This window comes from Monodon monoceros, unplaced genomic scaffold, assembly GCF_005190385.1.
Source record: "Monodon monoceros isolate NGI ecotype Baffin Bay Population unplaced genomic scaffold, NGI_Narwhal_1 Super_Scaffold_16, whole genome shotgun sequence".
Taxonomy (NCBI): Eukaryota; Metazoa; Chordata; class Mammalia; order Artiodactyla; family Monodontidae; genus Monodon; species Monodon monoceros.
Window position 1 is genome coordinate 53,355,310 of NW_021703772.1, and position 18,527 is coordinate 53,373,836.

An 18,527-nucleotide genomic window follows, 5' to 3' on the forward strand; every position below is an offset into this window, starting at 1 on the left:
TTGATATTTGTATATATTGTGAAATGATTGCCACAATAAGTCTAATTAATATCCGTCACCATATGTAGTAACAAAATTTTTTTCTTATGATGAGAACTTTTAAGATTTACTCACTTAGCAACTTTAAAATATGCAATATAGTATTATTAACTATAGTTGCCATGCTGTATATTACATCCCCATGACTTATTTATTTTATAACTGGGAGTTTGTATCTTTTGACCCCCTTCACACATGGGCCCACCCTGCACCCCCTGCCTCTGGTAACAACCAATCTGTTCCTGTATCTATAAGCTTGGTGTTTTTTTAAAAAACTTACATATAAGTGAGATCATACAGTATTTGTCTTTCTCTCTCTGACTTCTTTCAATTAGCCTTTAAGGTTCATCCATGTTGTTGCAAATTGCGAGAGTTCATTCTTTTTTATGGGTGAATAATATTCCAGTATGTATACATACCACACTTTTTTAATCCATTTATCTGTCAATGGACACTTAGGTTGTTTCCATATCTTGGCTATTATAAATAATGCTGCAATGAATATGGGGTACATATATCTTTTCAAGTTAGTGTTTTTGTTTTCTTCAGATAAATAACTAGAAGTGGACTGGCTGGATCATATGGTAGTTCTATTTTTCCATAGTGCACCAATTTACATTCCCACCAACAGTCCACAAGGGTTCCCTTTTCTCCACATCCTTGCCAACACTTATTATTTTTTGTCCTTTTGGTAATAGCCATTCTAACAGGTGTGAGGTGATACCTCATTGTGTTTTTGACTTGCACTTCCCTGATGCTTAATGATGTTGAGCATTGTTCATGTACCTGTTGACTATCTGTATATGTTCTTTAGAAAAATCTCTATTCAGATGCTCTGCCTATTTTTTAATCGTATTGTTTGTTTGTTTTTTGCTGTTAAGTTGTATGAGTTCTTTATATATTTTGGATATTAGCATGTCATCAGATAAATGATTTGTGAATATTTTCTCCCATTCAGTCAGTTGCCTTTTCATTTTTGTTCATGGTTTCTTTTACTGTGCAGAAGGTTTTTAGTTTGATGTAGTCCCACTTACTTATTTTTGCTATTGTTGCCTTTGCTTTTGGTGTCAAACTTAAAAGATTATCACTAAGATTTATGTCAAGGAGCTTACTGACTGTTTTTTCTTCCAGGAGTTTTATGGTTTCAGATCTTACGTTCAAGTTTTTATTTCATTTTGAGTTAATTTTTGTGCATGATGTAAGATAGTGGTCCAAGTTCATTCTTTTGCATGTGGCCGCCCAGTCCTCTCAGCACCATTTATTGAAGAGACTGTGTTTTCTCGATTGTATATTCTTGCTTCCTTTCTCATAAATTAATGGACTATATATGCATGGGTTAATTTCTGGGCTGTCTATTCTATTCCATTGATCTATGTGTATGTCTTTATGACAGTACAATTCTCTTTTGATTACTATAGCTCTGTAGTATAATTTGAAATCAGGCAGTGTGATGTTCCAGCTGTATTCTTCTTCTCAAGATTGCTTTGGCTCTTTGGGATCTTTTGTGGTTCCATACAAATTGTAGAATGGTTTGTTCTATTTCTGTGAAAAATATCATTGGCATACAATTGTAAATGAGATTGTTTTCTTAATTTCTTTCTGATAGTTAGCTACTAGGGTAGAGAAATGCACAGATTTCTGTATGTTGATTTTGTATCCTGCAACTTTACCAAATTTATTTATTCTAACATTTCTTTTTAGATTCTTTAGGATTTCCTATGTATAGTATCATGTCATCTGCAAATAGATGGTTTTACTTTTTTGTTTCCAATTTGGACTCCTTTTTTATCTTTTTCTTTCCTAATTGCTCTGGCTAGCACTTCCAATACTGTGTTGACTAAAAGTGATGAAAGTGGGCATCTTTGTTTTGTTCCTGATCTTAGAGGAAAAGCTTTCAGCTTTTCACCATTGAATATGATGTTAGCTGTGAACTTGTCATATATGGCCTTTATTATGTTGTTGTATGTTCCCTCTATGCCTACTTTGTTGAGAGTTTTTATCATAAATGTATGTTCAGTTTTGTCAAATGCTTTTCCTGTGTCTACTGAAATAATTATTCAATATATTATTTTTATCATCCTTCATTTTGTTAATATGGTGTATCACATTGATTTATTTGCAGATGTGGAACCATACTTACATCTCTGGAATAAATCCCACTTTTATCATGGTGTATGATCCTTTGAATGTATTGTTGAATTCGGTTTGCTATTAGTTTGTTGAGGATTTCTGCATCTATCATAATCAGGGATATTGGCCTATAATTTTCATTTTTTATAGTGTCTTTGTCTGGTTTTGGTGTCAGGGTAATGCTGGCCTCATAAGATGAGTTTGGAAGTATTCCCTTCTCTTCTGTTTTCTATCAGAGTTTGAGAAGGATTGATTTTAATTCTTCTTTGAATGAGTGAATTCATTAGTTGAAGCCATATGGCCCTGGACTTTTGTTTGTAGAGAATTTTTAAATTACTGATTTAATCTTTTTAAGGGTAATCAGTCTGTTCAGATTTTCTATTTCTTCATGATTCAGTCTTGTAAGGTTGTATGTTTCTGGGAATTTATCCATTTATTCTAGGTTATCCAGTTCCTTGGCATATAATTGTTTATAGTAGTCTCTTATGATTCTTTATATTTCTGTGGTATTGGTTGTAACATCTCCTCTTCCTTTTTTGATTTTGTCTGTGTTCCCTCTCTTTTTTTTCTTGGTGAGTATAGTTAAAGTTTTGTCAATTTTATTTATCTTTTCAAAGAACCAGCTCTGGTTTCATTGATCTTTTCTATTGTCTTCTTAGTCTCTTATATTTATTTCTGCTCTTTCCCTGTAGTATTTTTGGGCTTCATTTGTTCTTCTTTTTCTGGTTTCTTGAGGCATGGAGTTAGGTTGTTTATTTGAGATATTTTCTTGTTTCTTGAGGTAGGCATTTATCACTATGAACGTCCATCTTAGAACTACTTTTGCTGCATCCCATGAATTTTGGTCTGTTGTATTTCCATTTTTGTTTATCTCATGGTATTTTTTAAATTTTGCTTTTGATTTCTTCATTATCCTATTGGTTGTTCAGTAGCATGTTGTTTAATCTCCACATATTTGTGAATTTTCCACTTATCTTCATGTAGTTTATTTCTAGTTTTGCAATATTTTGGTTGGAAAAGATGCTTGATACAATTTCAGTCTTCTCAAATTTGTTAAGCCTTGTTTTGTGGCCTAACTTATCTATCCTGGTGATTCATGTGCACTTGAGAAGAATGTGTATTCTGTTGCTTTTGGATGGAATTTTCTGTATATATCTGTTAAATCTATCTGATCTACCATGTCATTTAAAGCTTATGTTTTCTTACTGATTTTCTGTCTGGATGATATATCCATTGATGTAAGTGGGGTATTAAAGTCCCTTACTATTATTGTATTGCTGTCTATTTCTTTCTTTTGGTCTGTTAATATTTGCTTTATATATTTAGATGCTTCTATCCTGGTGCATAAATATTTACAAATGTTATATCTTCTTGTTGGATTGACCCTTTTATCAGTATGAATGGCCTTCTTTGTCTCTTATTACAGTCTTTGTCTTAAAGTTTATTTTGTCTGATATAGGTATAGCTACCCCAGATTTCTTGATTTCTATTTGCATGGAATCTCTTTTCTTCCATCCCTGCACTTTCAATCTGTGTATATCCTTACATCTGAAGTGAGTCTCTTGTAGGCAGCAGGTAGATGGGTCATTTCTTTTTTTTTTTTTAATCCACTTAGCCACTCTGTCTCTTTGGGTTGGAGCATTTAGTCCACTTACCTTTAAAGTAACTATTGATAGGTATGCACTTACTGCCATTTTGTTAATTGTTTTCTGTCTGTCCTCTGTTCCATTTTTCGTCTCTTGCTCTCTCCTTTGAGGTTTGGTGACTTTCTTTCTTGGTATGCTAAGATTCCTTTCTCATTATCTTTTGTGTATCTACTGTAGGTTTTTGCTTGGTGGTTACCATGAGGCTTCCATATAACAACTTATATTTTTAACTGTCTATTTTAAGTTATTAACAAGTTAAGTTTGAATGCATTCTAAAGCCCTACAGTTTTACTCTCCCCACCACATTTTATGATTTTGTTTTACATTTTACATTTTTTTATCTTGTGTATCCCTTAACTAATTATTGTAGTTATAATTATTTTTTACTACTTTTGTCTTTTAACCTTCATACTAGCTTTGTAAGTGATTAATTCACTACTTTTACTATATATTAACCATTACTAGTGAGATTTATACTTTCATATGTTTTCTTGCTACTTATTAGCACCCTTTTTTTTTCAACTTAAAGAAGTCTTTTTGACATTTCTTTTAAGGCCGGTTTGGTGGTGATAACTCCTTTTAGCTTTTGCTTGTCTGGAAAATTCTTTATCTCTCCTTTAATTCTGAAAGATAACTTTGCCAGGTAGAATACGCTTGGTTGGAAATTTTTTCTTTTGACACTTTGAATATATCATGCCACTCCCCTCTGGCCTGTAAGTTTCTGCTGAAAAATCTGCTGGTAATCTTATGGGGGTTCTCTTGTACGTAACAAGTTGTTTTTCTCTTGCTGCTTTTAAGAATCTCTCCTTGTCTTTAACTTTTGACATTTTAATTATAATATATCTTGGTGTATGTTTCTTTGGCTTCATATTATTTGGAATCTCTGGGCTTCCTGGATCTGGATGTCTGTTTCTTCCCCCAGGTAGGGAAGTTGTCAGCCATTATTTCTTCAAATAAGTTTTCTGCCCCTTTCTCTCTCACTAGTCCACTTGATGTTGTCCCATAAGTCCCTTAAGCTGTCTTAACTTTTTTCATTCTCTTTTCTTTTTGCTGCTCTAATTGGGTGGGTCCCTCTGCCCTGTCTTCGAGTTCTCTGATCTTTTCTTCTGCTTTATCTGGTCTGCTGTTGAGCCCCTCTAGTGTGTTTTTCATTTTAGTTATTGTGTTCTTTAGTTCTGTGACTTCCGTTTGGAACTCCCTTATATTTTCTGTTTCTTTGTTGAAGTTCTCAATGTGTTCATTCAATGAGCCCTTTTATGATCATTACTTTGAATTCTTTTTTTTTAACATCTTTATTGGAGTATAATTGCTTTACAATGGTGTGTTAGTTTCTGCTTTATAACAAAGTGAATCAGCTATACATATACATATATCCCCGTATCTCCTCCTTCTTGCGTCTCCCTCCCACCCTCCCTTTCCCACCCCTCTAGGTGGTCACAAAGCACTGAGCTGATCTCCCTGTGCTATGTGGCTGCTTCCCACTAGCTATCTATTTTACATTTGGTAGTGTATTACCTGGGATGAAGTGAGAGAGTGGCATATATACTTTGAATTCTTGATCAGAAAAATTACTTATCTCTCTTTCATTAGGTTTTTTTTTTCCTGAGGTTTATCTTGTTCTTCCTTTGGAACATATTCCTCTGTTTCTTTGTTTTACTTGACTGTCTGTGTTGGTTCCTGTGCATTGGATGAAACAGCCACTTCTCCCAATTTTAAGGGTTGAACTTTCTTGTTCAACCATGTCGTAGGTATTTGCTGTCTCTCAAATTTTGTGATTATCCAAGTGACCTATTTTATTTTTAATTGCTCGTAGTAGTTGAGGATGTGCTAAGACCAGTCAGGGTCCCAAAGGGGAGGATCTCAGTCAGCACCTTGACTCAGGCTGATTGGAAGCCAGATCCTCAGGCAACAGCTTTTAAAGAATGCAGATACAGGCATACCTCATTTTATTGCACTCTGCTTTATTGTGTCTCATAGATACTGAGTTTCATACAAGTTGAAGGTTTGTGGCAACCCTGCATCAAGCAAGACTATTGGCATCATTTTTCCAACAGCATTTGCTCGTTTTGTGTCTCTGTTTCACATTTTGGTAGTTCTCATAGTATTTCAAACTTTTTCATTAGTGTTATATTTGTTATGGTGATCTGTGATCAGTGATATTTGATGTTACTATTGTAATATTCGCTATATTATGGTGGTCTGGAATCAAACCTGCAATATCTCCAAGGTATGCCTGTATATACGGTCCTGTGGTACCACAAGTGTAAGCCCTGATGACCCCAGAGCCAGGTGATGTGGAAGTGTCCTCCGGGCAGCAGTTGCAAAAATCAGGTCTCCAGATGAGTGTATAAACTCCTTTCTGGGAGATACTGGTGAACTGTAGCAAGCCAGAGGGAGTGCACAAAGATGGTGTCTCCTGGCCTACATTCCCTGAGACCACCTCTGTAGCCTCTAGATGTGTGCCAAACCTGAGGCCTGTCTCTAAGGCTGAAGTTCCAGGACTAGCAGGTAGGCCTCTTTTATAGAAAGGCTAGTCGTGTGTTTCAGTCTGTTGTCAGTTTGGTGCCCTGGGAGCGGTAGCCTGCCAAGAACTACCAATAGTCTCTCCAATTGTTATAGTCCAGTGCGACCCAGGGGCACGAGCTTCCCTGACCACCAGAATCAGGCGATCAAGGGATATCCCTTGAGTGGCATTTGTATAAACCAGGGCATCAGGTGTAAAAACTGGGGTACTAGATGCATATAAGAGCTCCCTTGAGAGATGCTGGTGCTCTGGAGCACAGTAGAGGGAGAGTGAAAAGTTAGTCCCTGCCCTCCAAGGTCTCAGGAAGGGTTTACTTATAGTCAGCCCTTAGATGTATGTTTAATTAGAAGACTACCCCTCAGGATGCAGCTATGATGATAAGCTAATAGGCTTCTTTTCAGAGAGTATGAGCTCCTGGATCTATTGCCTCTTGCTGTGCCCTGGGCGTGATAGCTGTTTAAGAACTCTTTCTCCATTCATTACAGTCCTGGGGGACCCACATGTATAAACCCGCTGGCCATCAGGGCCAGGCAACGTAAACGAGATCCCTAACAGTAGCCACAATAATCAGGGCACCAGAGAAGGGTACAAACTCCTTTCTGTACAATACCAGTGAGCTGGGGCGAGGCTGAGGGAGATTGCATGCAGCAGTCTCTGTTCTCTGAGAGCCCCTTCTTAGGCTTCTATAAGTGTGCCAAACCAGAAGCCTGCCCCTCAGGCCAAAGCTCCTGCAAGTAAATAGGCCTGTTTCTCAGAAAGACTGGGGAGTGTGTTTCTGTCTGCCTTTTGTGCAGTACCCTGGAAGTGGTTGTCTGCCAAGAACTGTCTCTCTGATTGTTAGAGACCCATAGGACCCAGGAACACAAGGCCTCCCTTGGCCACCAGAGCCAGGAGATCAAGGGGAGGCCCTTGGGTGGCAGCTGCAAAACTAGGTCACCAGACATAAAAACTTGGTCACCAGATGTGTGTAGAAGCTCTCCCCTGGGAGATACTGGTGCTTAGGAGGGAGAGCTCAAAGATGGTACCCACTGACTGGAACTAGGCCGAGGGGGAATGTGAAGATGGCACTGACTGAAAAAAGGGAAAAAAGAAGGACAAGAAAAAGAAAAGAGAAAAAGAAAAAAAGAAGGAAAAGAGAAAAGGGAAATAAAAAGAAAAAAAAAAGATGGCATTTGCTGGCTTTAGCAAGGCAGAGGAAGCAGAACATGGTTGACCATCAACCTCCATCCCCAGGAAATATCCCAGCAGGCCCATTTAATCCATCACCAAGTCCTGCTGATTTTTTTTTCATCAAGGTTTTTGAATCTATCCACTTTTCCCCTCTGGGGTCATCATCACCATCCGGGCCCATCAACCGTTTTCTCTTGCTTGGGTAACTATAATAGTTTCTGAATTTGTCCGTATTCATGTGGCCACCTCCCTACACTACACCACATCTTTCATCTACTCTGAAGGCCAAGTAATCTTTTCACAAGTCAAATCTGTTCATACCAGTCTTCTAGTTTAAAATACTTCTGCACCTTCCCTAGACCAACACCTCAGCTTGGTGTGCAAGGACCAATATTACCTGGCCCCAGCTTAGCTCTCCAGCCTTATTTTATGTTTCATTCCACCTTGCTCTTTCTGCTCTAGATTCACTGGGCTGCTTTCAGTTTGTCCCACCTGCCATCTTTCCTCCTGCTTCTGGACCTTTGCACGTGCAATCTCCTTTACCTGGAATGTTCTTCCATTTACTCCTATTCATCCTTTAGTTCTTAGTTCAAACATCACCTTCTCTCAGACTGCATGGACCAGGGCAGCCCCATATTAATGATGTTCATAGCACTGTTTCTCTTCTTAGAACACTTGCTACAGTTACACTTGATCCATACCAGAGGTGGAAAAATTGACTTCTTATTAATCAATTTGTAGGTAAATATAATCGGTCTAAGAGCTCAGCTTCTAATATACTTATACATTTGAACTCTTAGCAAATATCTGTTGTCTAACCAAAGTTCTTTGAAAACAGTATGTGCATTTAAAAAGGCTAGAAATAAACAACAAAACATGATTACCTTTGAATGATAGGAACGTGGAGGACTTTCCCCCATCTTTTTCTGCTCCTTGTATTTTCCAAAATTTCTAGAATGATATAAGTTACTTTTAAATGAATGAAAAATGCAATAAATGTAAAACTGTGTCCAGATGGTATATATAGAGATTATGACTAGAAATAAAACTACAGTGTGTAACGTGGTCTCTTTAGTTTTACCCTATATTTTCTCACGTGGCAAAAGCCAGAAAATACCATTCGTGTTTGTAAGCTTTTTAAGATGACCTGAGAGTTCACTGAATTGAGGATGTTACTTCCTTGATCGACAGATCTGACTCGTGTGGAGCCGTCTCTTGAATTACTTGTGTTCCCTTCCACGCCTGGAAGGTGCGTTGGCAGTCATCTCAAGGAGCCAGGACAGCTCCTTCCAGCTTCACACACAGATTCAGCTGTTGAGCTTCTGGAGGGGCTCCAGGACCTGCTCAGGAATGTGTTCAAGCTTGCACACCTACCCTGGCAATGCCGTGGGAGGAATGGGACTGCAACATCTGCCTTTGCCCAAGTGTTCATGATTTGAAGTTCCCTCTCCTGTGTTCTGCTGCTGTCTCAGGCCAGGCAGAGGGCGAATGGAATCTAGGCTTCCTTATTATAAAGACTGTATAGCCAAGTCAGTAAGCATTTCTCTCTGTAGGGCTCGAGGTGTACCATATATACCTTTCGGTGCATCACCAAAAACCAAGTGTTAAAATCTGTATTTGCCTTAGGCTAAGGCCCAGTACCATCATTCAGAATGACTTTTGAGATATGGAAACAGAAAATTGTATCATATTATGAGTTTAGGTATTATTTAATTATTATCTCCTTGAGGTAGTAATTTTTTATTTTTTTTTTGCTTTTCTGTTCACTTCTTTTTTTAAATCTATTTATTTATTAATATTTTATTTTTGGCTGTGTTGGGTCTTCATTGCTGTGCATAGGTTTTCTCTAGTTGTGATGAGCGGTGGCTGTTCTTCGTCGTGGTGCGCAGGCTTCTCATTGCAGTGGCTTCTCTTGCTGCAGAGCACGGGATGTAGGCATGCAGGCTCAATAGCTGTGGCTTGCGAGCTCTAGAGTGCAGGCTCAGTAGTTGTGGTGCACGGGCTTAATTGCTCCACAGCACGTGGGATCTTCTCCGACCAGGGCTCGAGCCCATGTCTCCTGCATTGGCAGGCGGATTTTTAACCACTGTGCCACCAGGGAAGTCCGAGGTAGTAATTTTAAGGTAACAAAGCTGGCCTTTTGCTTTTGCTTCATCCTCAGAAGATGAGAAAAATTCCCAAGTAGAAGTTTTCCCAAAATGGTTCATGCCTTAATGGAATTAAACAAATAAAAACTAAATATAGTGCTTAAAGGTTAATTAGTTTAATATCATGAAAGCAACTACACCACATAATTCTACAAAGATTAGAATTATGATATAATCTAATTTCTGTCAATATTTGACTTATTATTTATCTGATTATAAACATTTGTACCTCAAAATAAGTATATATTCTCTCTATAGTTACAGAGCTAGTGCTTGATTTAGTTGTCAATCAATTTCTTTATTTAAGTGACTGAAAAAAATTTTAATAATTGTTCTTTAAATAAAATTAACAGTTTCATAATTAACATTAATAATTGCAACATTTTATTCTTGCAATAAGAAACCTACATTTTTACTTCTGCTGATAGAATCTCAGTGTACTAGGCATAGAAGGATATTTTCAATTCTGGTTTCCTCTGAAATGTGAATATGTATATTTGGAATTGATATTCTGACACTAAGAATAAAATACATTCCTTGTTCTCATTATTGACATTGTCATACTATTTGTATATAATGCTAACTTGGACCACTCAGAAGATCAAGGGTGCCAGAAAAGACATTGATCTACATAGACATACAATTATTGGGTCTTCTGAAGGCCAAGACCAATTTAACTAGCAGTTTTTGGCTGCAGCTGTACTTCAGTTGAATTAATTATAACAACTATTTCATTTTACCAAAGGTTTATGGAGCATCTTCTAAGTGATAGGAGGATAGTTGGCTTAGGATCTACAGTAATGAATGAGAATAAAATAACCTTGTTTTATTTACCTTTAGGTAGCTCAAATGCCCCAGGCTATTTACCCTTTACATTAGCTAATTCAAAATAGTTCAAATCTCTACTTGATATAAGAATTCCATTATTTTACCAGCTTGCCTTCCTTGTATGCTGTTTTGAATCCCTGAGATATCCCAAGCCGGTTGTTAATTAACATCTTAACCAGCTGCCTGGTTCTAGACCACTGCATCATTCTCTTGCCAGCCACTGACGTCCTTCAGTCCCTTGCTGCTGCTCTCCCATGGATGGCTTTAACCCCAGGTGCTATTCCAGACTCTCACACTATTCCTCCCAATAGGAAGATCAACTGTGATGTTTGCATGATTTCACTGATGGCTTCAGGATTTAAAAAAAAAAGGAAAAGGAAATACAGATAGAGAACTTCACAGTTGTTCCTGGATATAGAGGTTCTCGGAGGTCACAGACCAAAGCCCTCCATAGGCATTCTCTATTGTTCAGCCTTCTTTGCCCAGACTCAGGCCTGTCTCTGTTCCAGGGATCAGTTTACCTCCCCACGAAGGGAATGCCCGGAACAAGTCTCTCATACCTGCATACAGATCCCCTGTCCCCCAGGCCCAGAGGCAGTCACAGGCTCATGCCTCTTTGTCTACTTCCTGCCCCTATCAATCTTGTGGTAAGACTCACAGTGGAACAATATTTTCCTTTTGTGGTAATCCTACACCCATCCACAGAGGTGTGGTCTTTTCCCTAAAATAATTCATGACAAGAATAGTACTTTTCCCAAAGATGAGTTTATTAAACTGAAATGACCCCAAGTATGGGACTGAAACAGTATAGTACAGTTTGAGCTTCAGGGATCCCAGACCATTCTTCTTCCTAAGGTAAGATGTGCTCACATTCTCCCTGTGGCTTCCAGTCTTTACCTCTGAATCAGCTGCCTTTTATTTAAATTATTATAAAAGACAATTGGATAACTGTGCAGTCAGGGCCAGTTTTAGAGAAAGTTGTTAAGTATAAAATTTCCTGACGTGTTGCATCCTGGTCATTTAAAAAATCACTCCTTTAGGGACTTCCCTGGTGGTCCAGTGGGTAAGGCTCTGCGCTCCCAATGCAGGGGGCCTGGGTCCGATCTCTGGACAGGGAACTAGATCCCACATGCATGCTGCAAGCAACAGTTCGCATACCGCAACTAAAAGTCTGCATGCTGCACCTAAGGAGTCCGCACGCTGCAACTAATAAGTCTGCGTGCTGCAACTAAAAGATCCCACATGCCACAACTAAAGATCCTGCATGCCACGAGGATCCCGCATGCTGCAACTAAGACCTGGCGCAGCCAAAAGAAATAAATAAATAAATATTTTTAAAGAAAATCACTCCTTTAGATAGTCATTGACTATCCTATCATGTCTTTTCCCCCAAAGCAGCAACTCAAGGAACAACTTTCTTATTCCTTGACCTGTACCAAAATATCTTATTTTCTCATGGATGTTAAATGCGTGGCCATCTAACCTGATAAAATGATACAAAAAAGACATAGGATACTTGGTCTGGTTGTCTGGACTTCTCTTACCTTCAGATAAGCCTGCATGGCTGTCGTGGAAGAGTGCTGCCCACTTCTCTGTTTAAAATTGGATACCTCTGAAGGTCCTTCTGCCCTATGCAAGTGAAACATGTAATTTGAGATAGTCTGATAAAAACACTTTAAAATAGAAAGTGAGATTTTTCTCTTCTTCCACTTAAACTCACTGTTACCTTCCCCTTAGCCAGAAAATTGACATTATAAATGTTATCATCACCACGCATATTATTAGCCTAGAAATTATATCATCTGAGGTCAAAATTGGATGTTGAGACTCTGATATCTTGCTCCTCTACCACCTCTAGGTCCTTTACCCAAGACCTCTGGGACTAAATATATTCTGGTTGCAAGTGGCTGCTAGCAGGAGCTGAACTTATTTTTCTCCTGAGAGGGAGGAAGTGTGGTGAAACCAGCACTAGGACTAATAAATTGGGACTTGAGGGACAGAATGCACACCCCACTCCCAGGCATTACATTCCCCCTAGAGTGGCCCATGAGCATGGTGTTGGATGTATGGGGGATCATCTGTGAGAATAACTCTGGGAGAAAGTAAAATAGGGATAAAAGTTATGAAGGGTGCTGGTATTTTGCAGAGGTTACAGCAGAATTCTAGAACAGCCATTCATTTCATTTTAAAGGTTTCTTTCTTACTACTAAATATATATATATATTTAAATAAATCTAAAGCACAATTTATTTCTAGGACAAATGGCAATCAGAAAGGCACAGGTAAGCTGGCTTTTCTTTTTTTTTTTTAGATGTTGGGGGTAAGAGTTTATTAATTAATTTATTTATTTTTGCTGTGTTGGGTCTTTGTTTCTACGCGAGGGCTTTCTCTAGTTGTGGCAACCGGGGGCCACTCTTCATCACGGCGCGCGGGCCTCTCACTGTTGCGGCCTCTCTTGTTGCGGCGCGCAGGCTCAGTAGTTGTGACTCACGGGCCTAGTTGCTCTGCGGCATGTGGGACCCTCCCAGACCAGGACTCGAACCCGTGTCCCCTGCATTAGCAGGCAGATTCTCAACCACTGCGCCACCAGGGAAGCCCAATCTTTTATAAGATAATACAAAGAAGTCATTTTTTAGATTTCAAATTTAAAAGGAAGCATTATGATGTATGTCCTGTTTCTGTGAAATGCCATGTGTTAATTAGCAACATGGGCAAGTCCACCTACCTCCAAAGAAGCTAAATTTTAAGATGGAAGTGTCATCATTCCTCAGTTAAGTCAAGGAGTTTGGTTGCTTGAGTTGAAATATAACACTTAGATTTCAATGATTCAGTGAGATGATGCAAGGTCAAAAATTAGTTACTGGTTTTCCTTATGTTTTACAATGGATTCGTTTTATAAACAAGGCTAATATATTAATGACGAGTTTATTTTCAGAATCCTTTATCTCTTTTTTATTATTTAGTTCAGTAATTCTTATAAATTCTTATAAATTTATAATTCTTATAAATTTTAATATTTTAAGAGAGGACACAAAGTAATATGTTTGAACATAACTTTTATATGGCACTGATATTTTCTAAAGTTTTATGAGAAAAATGGCTTTGTGACACTGTAGTAATTTGGATTTAGGGACTACAGCAAAAATATTGATATACGTGCAGTTCGAATCACATTTCAATTATAACAGAATTATTTTCTGCAACTCAGCTCTAGGAATTGCTTAAACCTGATTTATGTGTAGTCTGAATAGATTTTAATGAAGAAAATGGCCTTTGTGGAGAGGTGAAAGGAATAAATTCATTCGGAAAATTTTGTGGAATTGAGTTCTTTAAATTGGTGGCATCAGGGTAAAGTATTTGTGGAACAAATAGGTTTAACATATCAAAATTAGTACTATTTTAACAATGCTCTGAAGGTGATTATTTAGCCTATGGTATAGTGCATAATGACACTTTGCAATAGAGTGTGTGGGTGCAAATGAGTTCTTGGCATACCATATACATAGAATCAATATCTTTATGATCATACTCTGTACTATAACTTATTTTCTGAATTTTAAACATTCAACTGGTGAACTCTCCAGATATGGATTAGTCTTTAGTTTCTCCTTCCCTTCCACAGAGCTCCAAGCCAACTTGGATCAACAGAACTGCTCAAAGCCAGTATCTTTGAGTTTTTCCCCCAGGCAGAATCTATCACAAGCAAGGATCCTTTCTTTATCTGAACTCTTCATCCCTCATAGCACAGTACTGTCCACCTCAGCCAAATCTTTTTCATGCATACCCCTTTTCCCTTAGCTTTTGCCCAATTGTTCTCTGAATATTGTTCTCCTTTTTCTTCTGTGAGAGTATCTTTTTCTTTATTCGAGTTGAGAACTGAAAACATTGTAATAATCACACTGATAAGTATAAAAATGCTAGTAACATTGGTATTAACTAAAATGAAAAAATTATATATGTTAAAGTGGAACTGAGCAAAATAAAAAGCCAAGGCCATCTTCATTACCCAAGATTCTTCAGGTACTGAAAAGGCTCCTTTAAAATCTTTACTTAGGCTATAATTTATGACTATACCCTTATCTAACTAAATGAAAATCAGCACTTAAAAGTAAACAAAATTTTATCTTAGTCTGTTTTACTCTTTTTCTATTTCAATTACTAGATTACCATATATTGTGTTTCTGTTATTTTGTGTTTCAGATGTTCTGCATTTCAACCTCATCAGAGATTAAATTGATGTTTATGGGCTAATCTGGACAGCGAAAAACAGTTTGTTTCACTACATCTGTAAGAAAATATGTTCAAATTCCCACTGGCTGACTTATAAAGAGGCTTTTGGAATACAACCCAATGTAAGTTGCAGACATAATGTGTTTTTGTCTTTGTTATTCACCTCCTCCCCAAGTTAGGGCATGTATCTGTTGGCAGGTGTGCAGATGTGTGTGTATTATGTATACTTTGATGTCTACACATACCCTTTTTCATAGTATGGATTCGTAGCATCCTTTATTCCTTCCTTCAATAGATATTTGAATGCCTATTATGTAAAATTTGCAGTTCTAGGCCCAAAGGATACCCAGAAATGAGGTTACTGCCCCCACAGAGCTCACAGTCTATTGGGGAAACAGACATAAATCAAATAATTGTACAAATACATATGACGTGCACATGGTGAGAGGTGTTCTGAAGAGAGGTCACATAGCATGATGTGAGCATGTAAACAGGGATCTGCCTTATCTCCAGGGTCAGATAGGTTTCCAGGAGAGGGTAATGCTCCAGCTAAGATCTCAGGGGTGAGCAGGAGTTTAAAGGGCAAAAGAATTGAGAGGTGATGGGAGGAGGGGCAAGGGTAGAGTGGAAAGTGCTCCAGACAGAGGAAACACATGTTCAAAGATCGTATTTGCTCAGTTAAGTGCTTTTGATAATTTTTTCCAAGCGTGATCACTGAGTATCTAGGAGATTTTAACTTAAACCATACCATGAAATTAATCATAATCATACTAGAAAATAAGCAGGCATATATTTCATAAGCATTTGTACTTTTTTTTTAGGTATGAAGTATTCCTTAAGCCCTGACAACTACCCTGAAGATGGAATTATGAATATGGCAACTTTTCTACGGGGCTTTGAAGATAAGGGAATAAAGAACGACAGACCTGAGGACCAGCTGAGTAAAGAGAAAAAGAAAATTCTGTTCTCCTTCTGTGAGGTGTGCAACATCCAGCTAAACTCTGCAGCCCAGGCCCAAGTCCATTACAATGGCAAATCTCACCGCAAACGAGTCAAGCAGCTGAGTGATGGACAGCCTCCGCCCCCAGCCCAGGGCTCCGGGCTACCACTGGCCAGCCCCAGCACTTACACCAGCACAGGTAGGTGGGAGGGCCTGGGGGCCCGTTTCCTGCTGGGAGATGTGCTTCTGTTCTAGAAAATGAAGGATTTAGAGCAAGGCTTATCTTTCCCCTTAAAACTACTACCACAATGTATATTCTTTTCCCTACAGGTAAAATCCAAGAGCTGTCTGTTACTTCTTAGGATACATTTTTTTATTGTTTTAATATATATTATACCAGACACAAATATATATAAACATAAAATGTGTATATCGGCCCATTGACATAGTTCTGTATCTCTATAGTTTGTGAACAGTCCTTATTATATTTTGAAATGTGTTTAAAATGGATCAGTGATATCAATTTTTTTCTCCTCTCTGCAGAATTAGGCTTTCTTTGGCTTTCTTGCTCTGCTTTCCGTTGAGTAGCGTACAATTAGGTGGTATATAAAAAGCTCCAGTTTTATTTATAACATCCATGATGCAGGAAAGGAGCATTAATCTTGTGCGCTAGACGTGTTATATTCAGCGTGCCGGTGGTGTTCTAACAATAGGAACAGCCATTGCCAAAACCAGCAAGGCTTACCTCTGAGCTCCAGCACCACCGCAAGCACTTTCCCTGCCTCATGCCTCTCACCCTTTCCTGTGGGCTGGATAGAGGCAGAAGCTTGGAGATTCATTCTTGCATCTGCCCTGAATTCTAAACAGTCTTGCAAACCCTGTATCTTATCCTTGGGCAATGCTGCCTCCTTCATATTGCTGGCCTTTGGTCTGTTGGTTGTGACACAACTAAAGAAAAATGTGAAATGTACTGTTTTCCATGGTGAAGATTTCTACAAAAAGTAGGCCTCCTCCGCAGGTTTACTTGGGAGGCCAGGATAAGCCTCCTCCTAAATATGAGGAAAAGCTCCAAATTCCTCTCTAGCAAGTGTTTGCTTTGGTAATGAACCTTCAACTTGAAGTGAGGTGACGCGGTGCAGCCCTTTGTTGGAATTTCACTTGGTGCTGTTGCATAGTTTTTGATTTCGTTAAGTTATGCCATTATCCATATTAAGCTCCGGTAAAAATGGCTTGTATGTGTTTGCTGTAAATTAATAATTTTTCTCTTTCAAGCTAAACCTAATTACTTTTTACCCAGTATATAATTTAATTTTATTAAATTATTTTCCTCAGTCAGTACTTACCATGCTGTGAAAGAACTTAAAGGAACTTATAGGGTATAAGATACACACTTATTACAATAGAGAAAGATAACTTTTCTGTTTTGTATTTACTTGTTATGATGATAATTGTTATCATCATATATTCATTTGTTATTCACAAATGCAGTAATGTATGTGTATTTACATATTAAAAATATAGTTGGTGTTAGAGTAAAAACTGATGACTATCTTATACCTAAATCAGAGAGCAAATAGCCCTGAGTAAAGGTTTGAATTACATTTGTTAGAATCCAAATATCTGTGTTTAAATTGAGGTTAACCTGTGGTTTCTAAAAGAGGTAATGTTAGTAGCTAACATTAACTGAACATTTTCTATGGGACATATTTTGGTCCTAAGAGCTTTATAGGAATTTTCTCGTTTAATCTTCTTATGAACCTTGAGGTAGGTACTAAGATTATTCCTAATTTACAGATTAGGAACAGAGGCACAGAGATAAAATTTGTCCAGCTTCATACAGCATGGAAATGGCAGATCAGAGTTCCAACCATATATAATTAATAGTGAAGCCATAATTCTTCGTCACTACTTTGCTGCTGTTTTCTACCATGCAATAAACTCAGGTTAAATTCAAACCAATATGCTGTAATATATTTGTGGTCACAAATGGTTTTTATCATGGCAAACTACCTTTCTCTGATGGGTTTTGAAAACAGACATGTAAAGCTCCAATTCATGAATTTCTCCATTTTTCTCCCATACTAATGAAATTAGCTAGCTGATATAAAATACATTTAGCTAAGACATACACAGAATATTATGGATATATTCTATAAATAAAACATAGCTCATCAACTAGTATAACACAATATATTAATATATAGGAAAATGGGTAAGAAAATGAGACAGCTTTTCAAGTTTTATATTAGGCACAAAGGACAGTTTTCATATGCTGATAATATAGTCAGTGATTCGTTCTCAGAAGATTTGGGTTTAACATATGATGAAGGCAAGTCACTTAACCTCTGAAACTGGTTAGCATAATCCTCCCATCTGAAAGAAAAAGTAGGTATAACAATGTTCCCTCTTTGAAATAGAAATTGGACATAGATGTATGTACAAAGATGATTATGACATGGTTTATAATTCCAAAATATTAGCTGTATCCTGAATGTCCAATAGGAGAAAAGTTAAATACGTTATAGTACATTTATAAGATGAATGATAGAAACCATAGTCATTAAAAATTGTATTTCTGAAGAATACCTAATGAAAGGTAAAACTGCCTGTGGGATCATGCTAAGCAAAACAGCAGGAACTAGAGTGGAATATACCTTAGTCCTGTTATGTGTGCATGTGCAGTCTCAACTCGATGAGGAGTCAGCCTGACATGGTTTTATTTGTTTCCAGTCACTTTCCTCAGTTTTGATCAATCGAATATCTATTTCCTACTGGGTAGCAGCTCCCTTAAACACCTTCTCAGACCATAACTTTTCACATTTGTGTATTCAGAGGGACTCTTTGATTTAGAAGACAGTTCTACTTATAAAAAC

General features: G+C 37.7%; 1 protein-coding gene across 2 annotated transcripts in view; it reads left to right on the top strand.

The window, feature by feature from the left end:
- ZNF385B (zinc finger protein 385B) overlaps positions 1-18,527 on the top strand; it is a 417,917-nt gene that overhangs the window by 88,615 nt on the left and 310,775 nt on the right. For both annotated transcript variants that reach the window (XM_029225781.1, XM_029225783.1), the window contains exons 2-3: positions 14,685-14,836; positions 15,536-15,853. In XM_029225781.1, coding sequence (XP_029081614.1) covers positions 15,538-15,853 — 316 coding nt within the window. In that variant the 5' untranslated portion in view covers positions 14,685-14,836; positions 15,536-15,537. The remainder of the gene's footprint in view (positions 1-14,684; positions 14,837-15,535; positions 15,854-18,527) is intronic.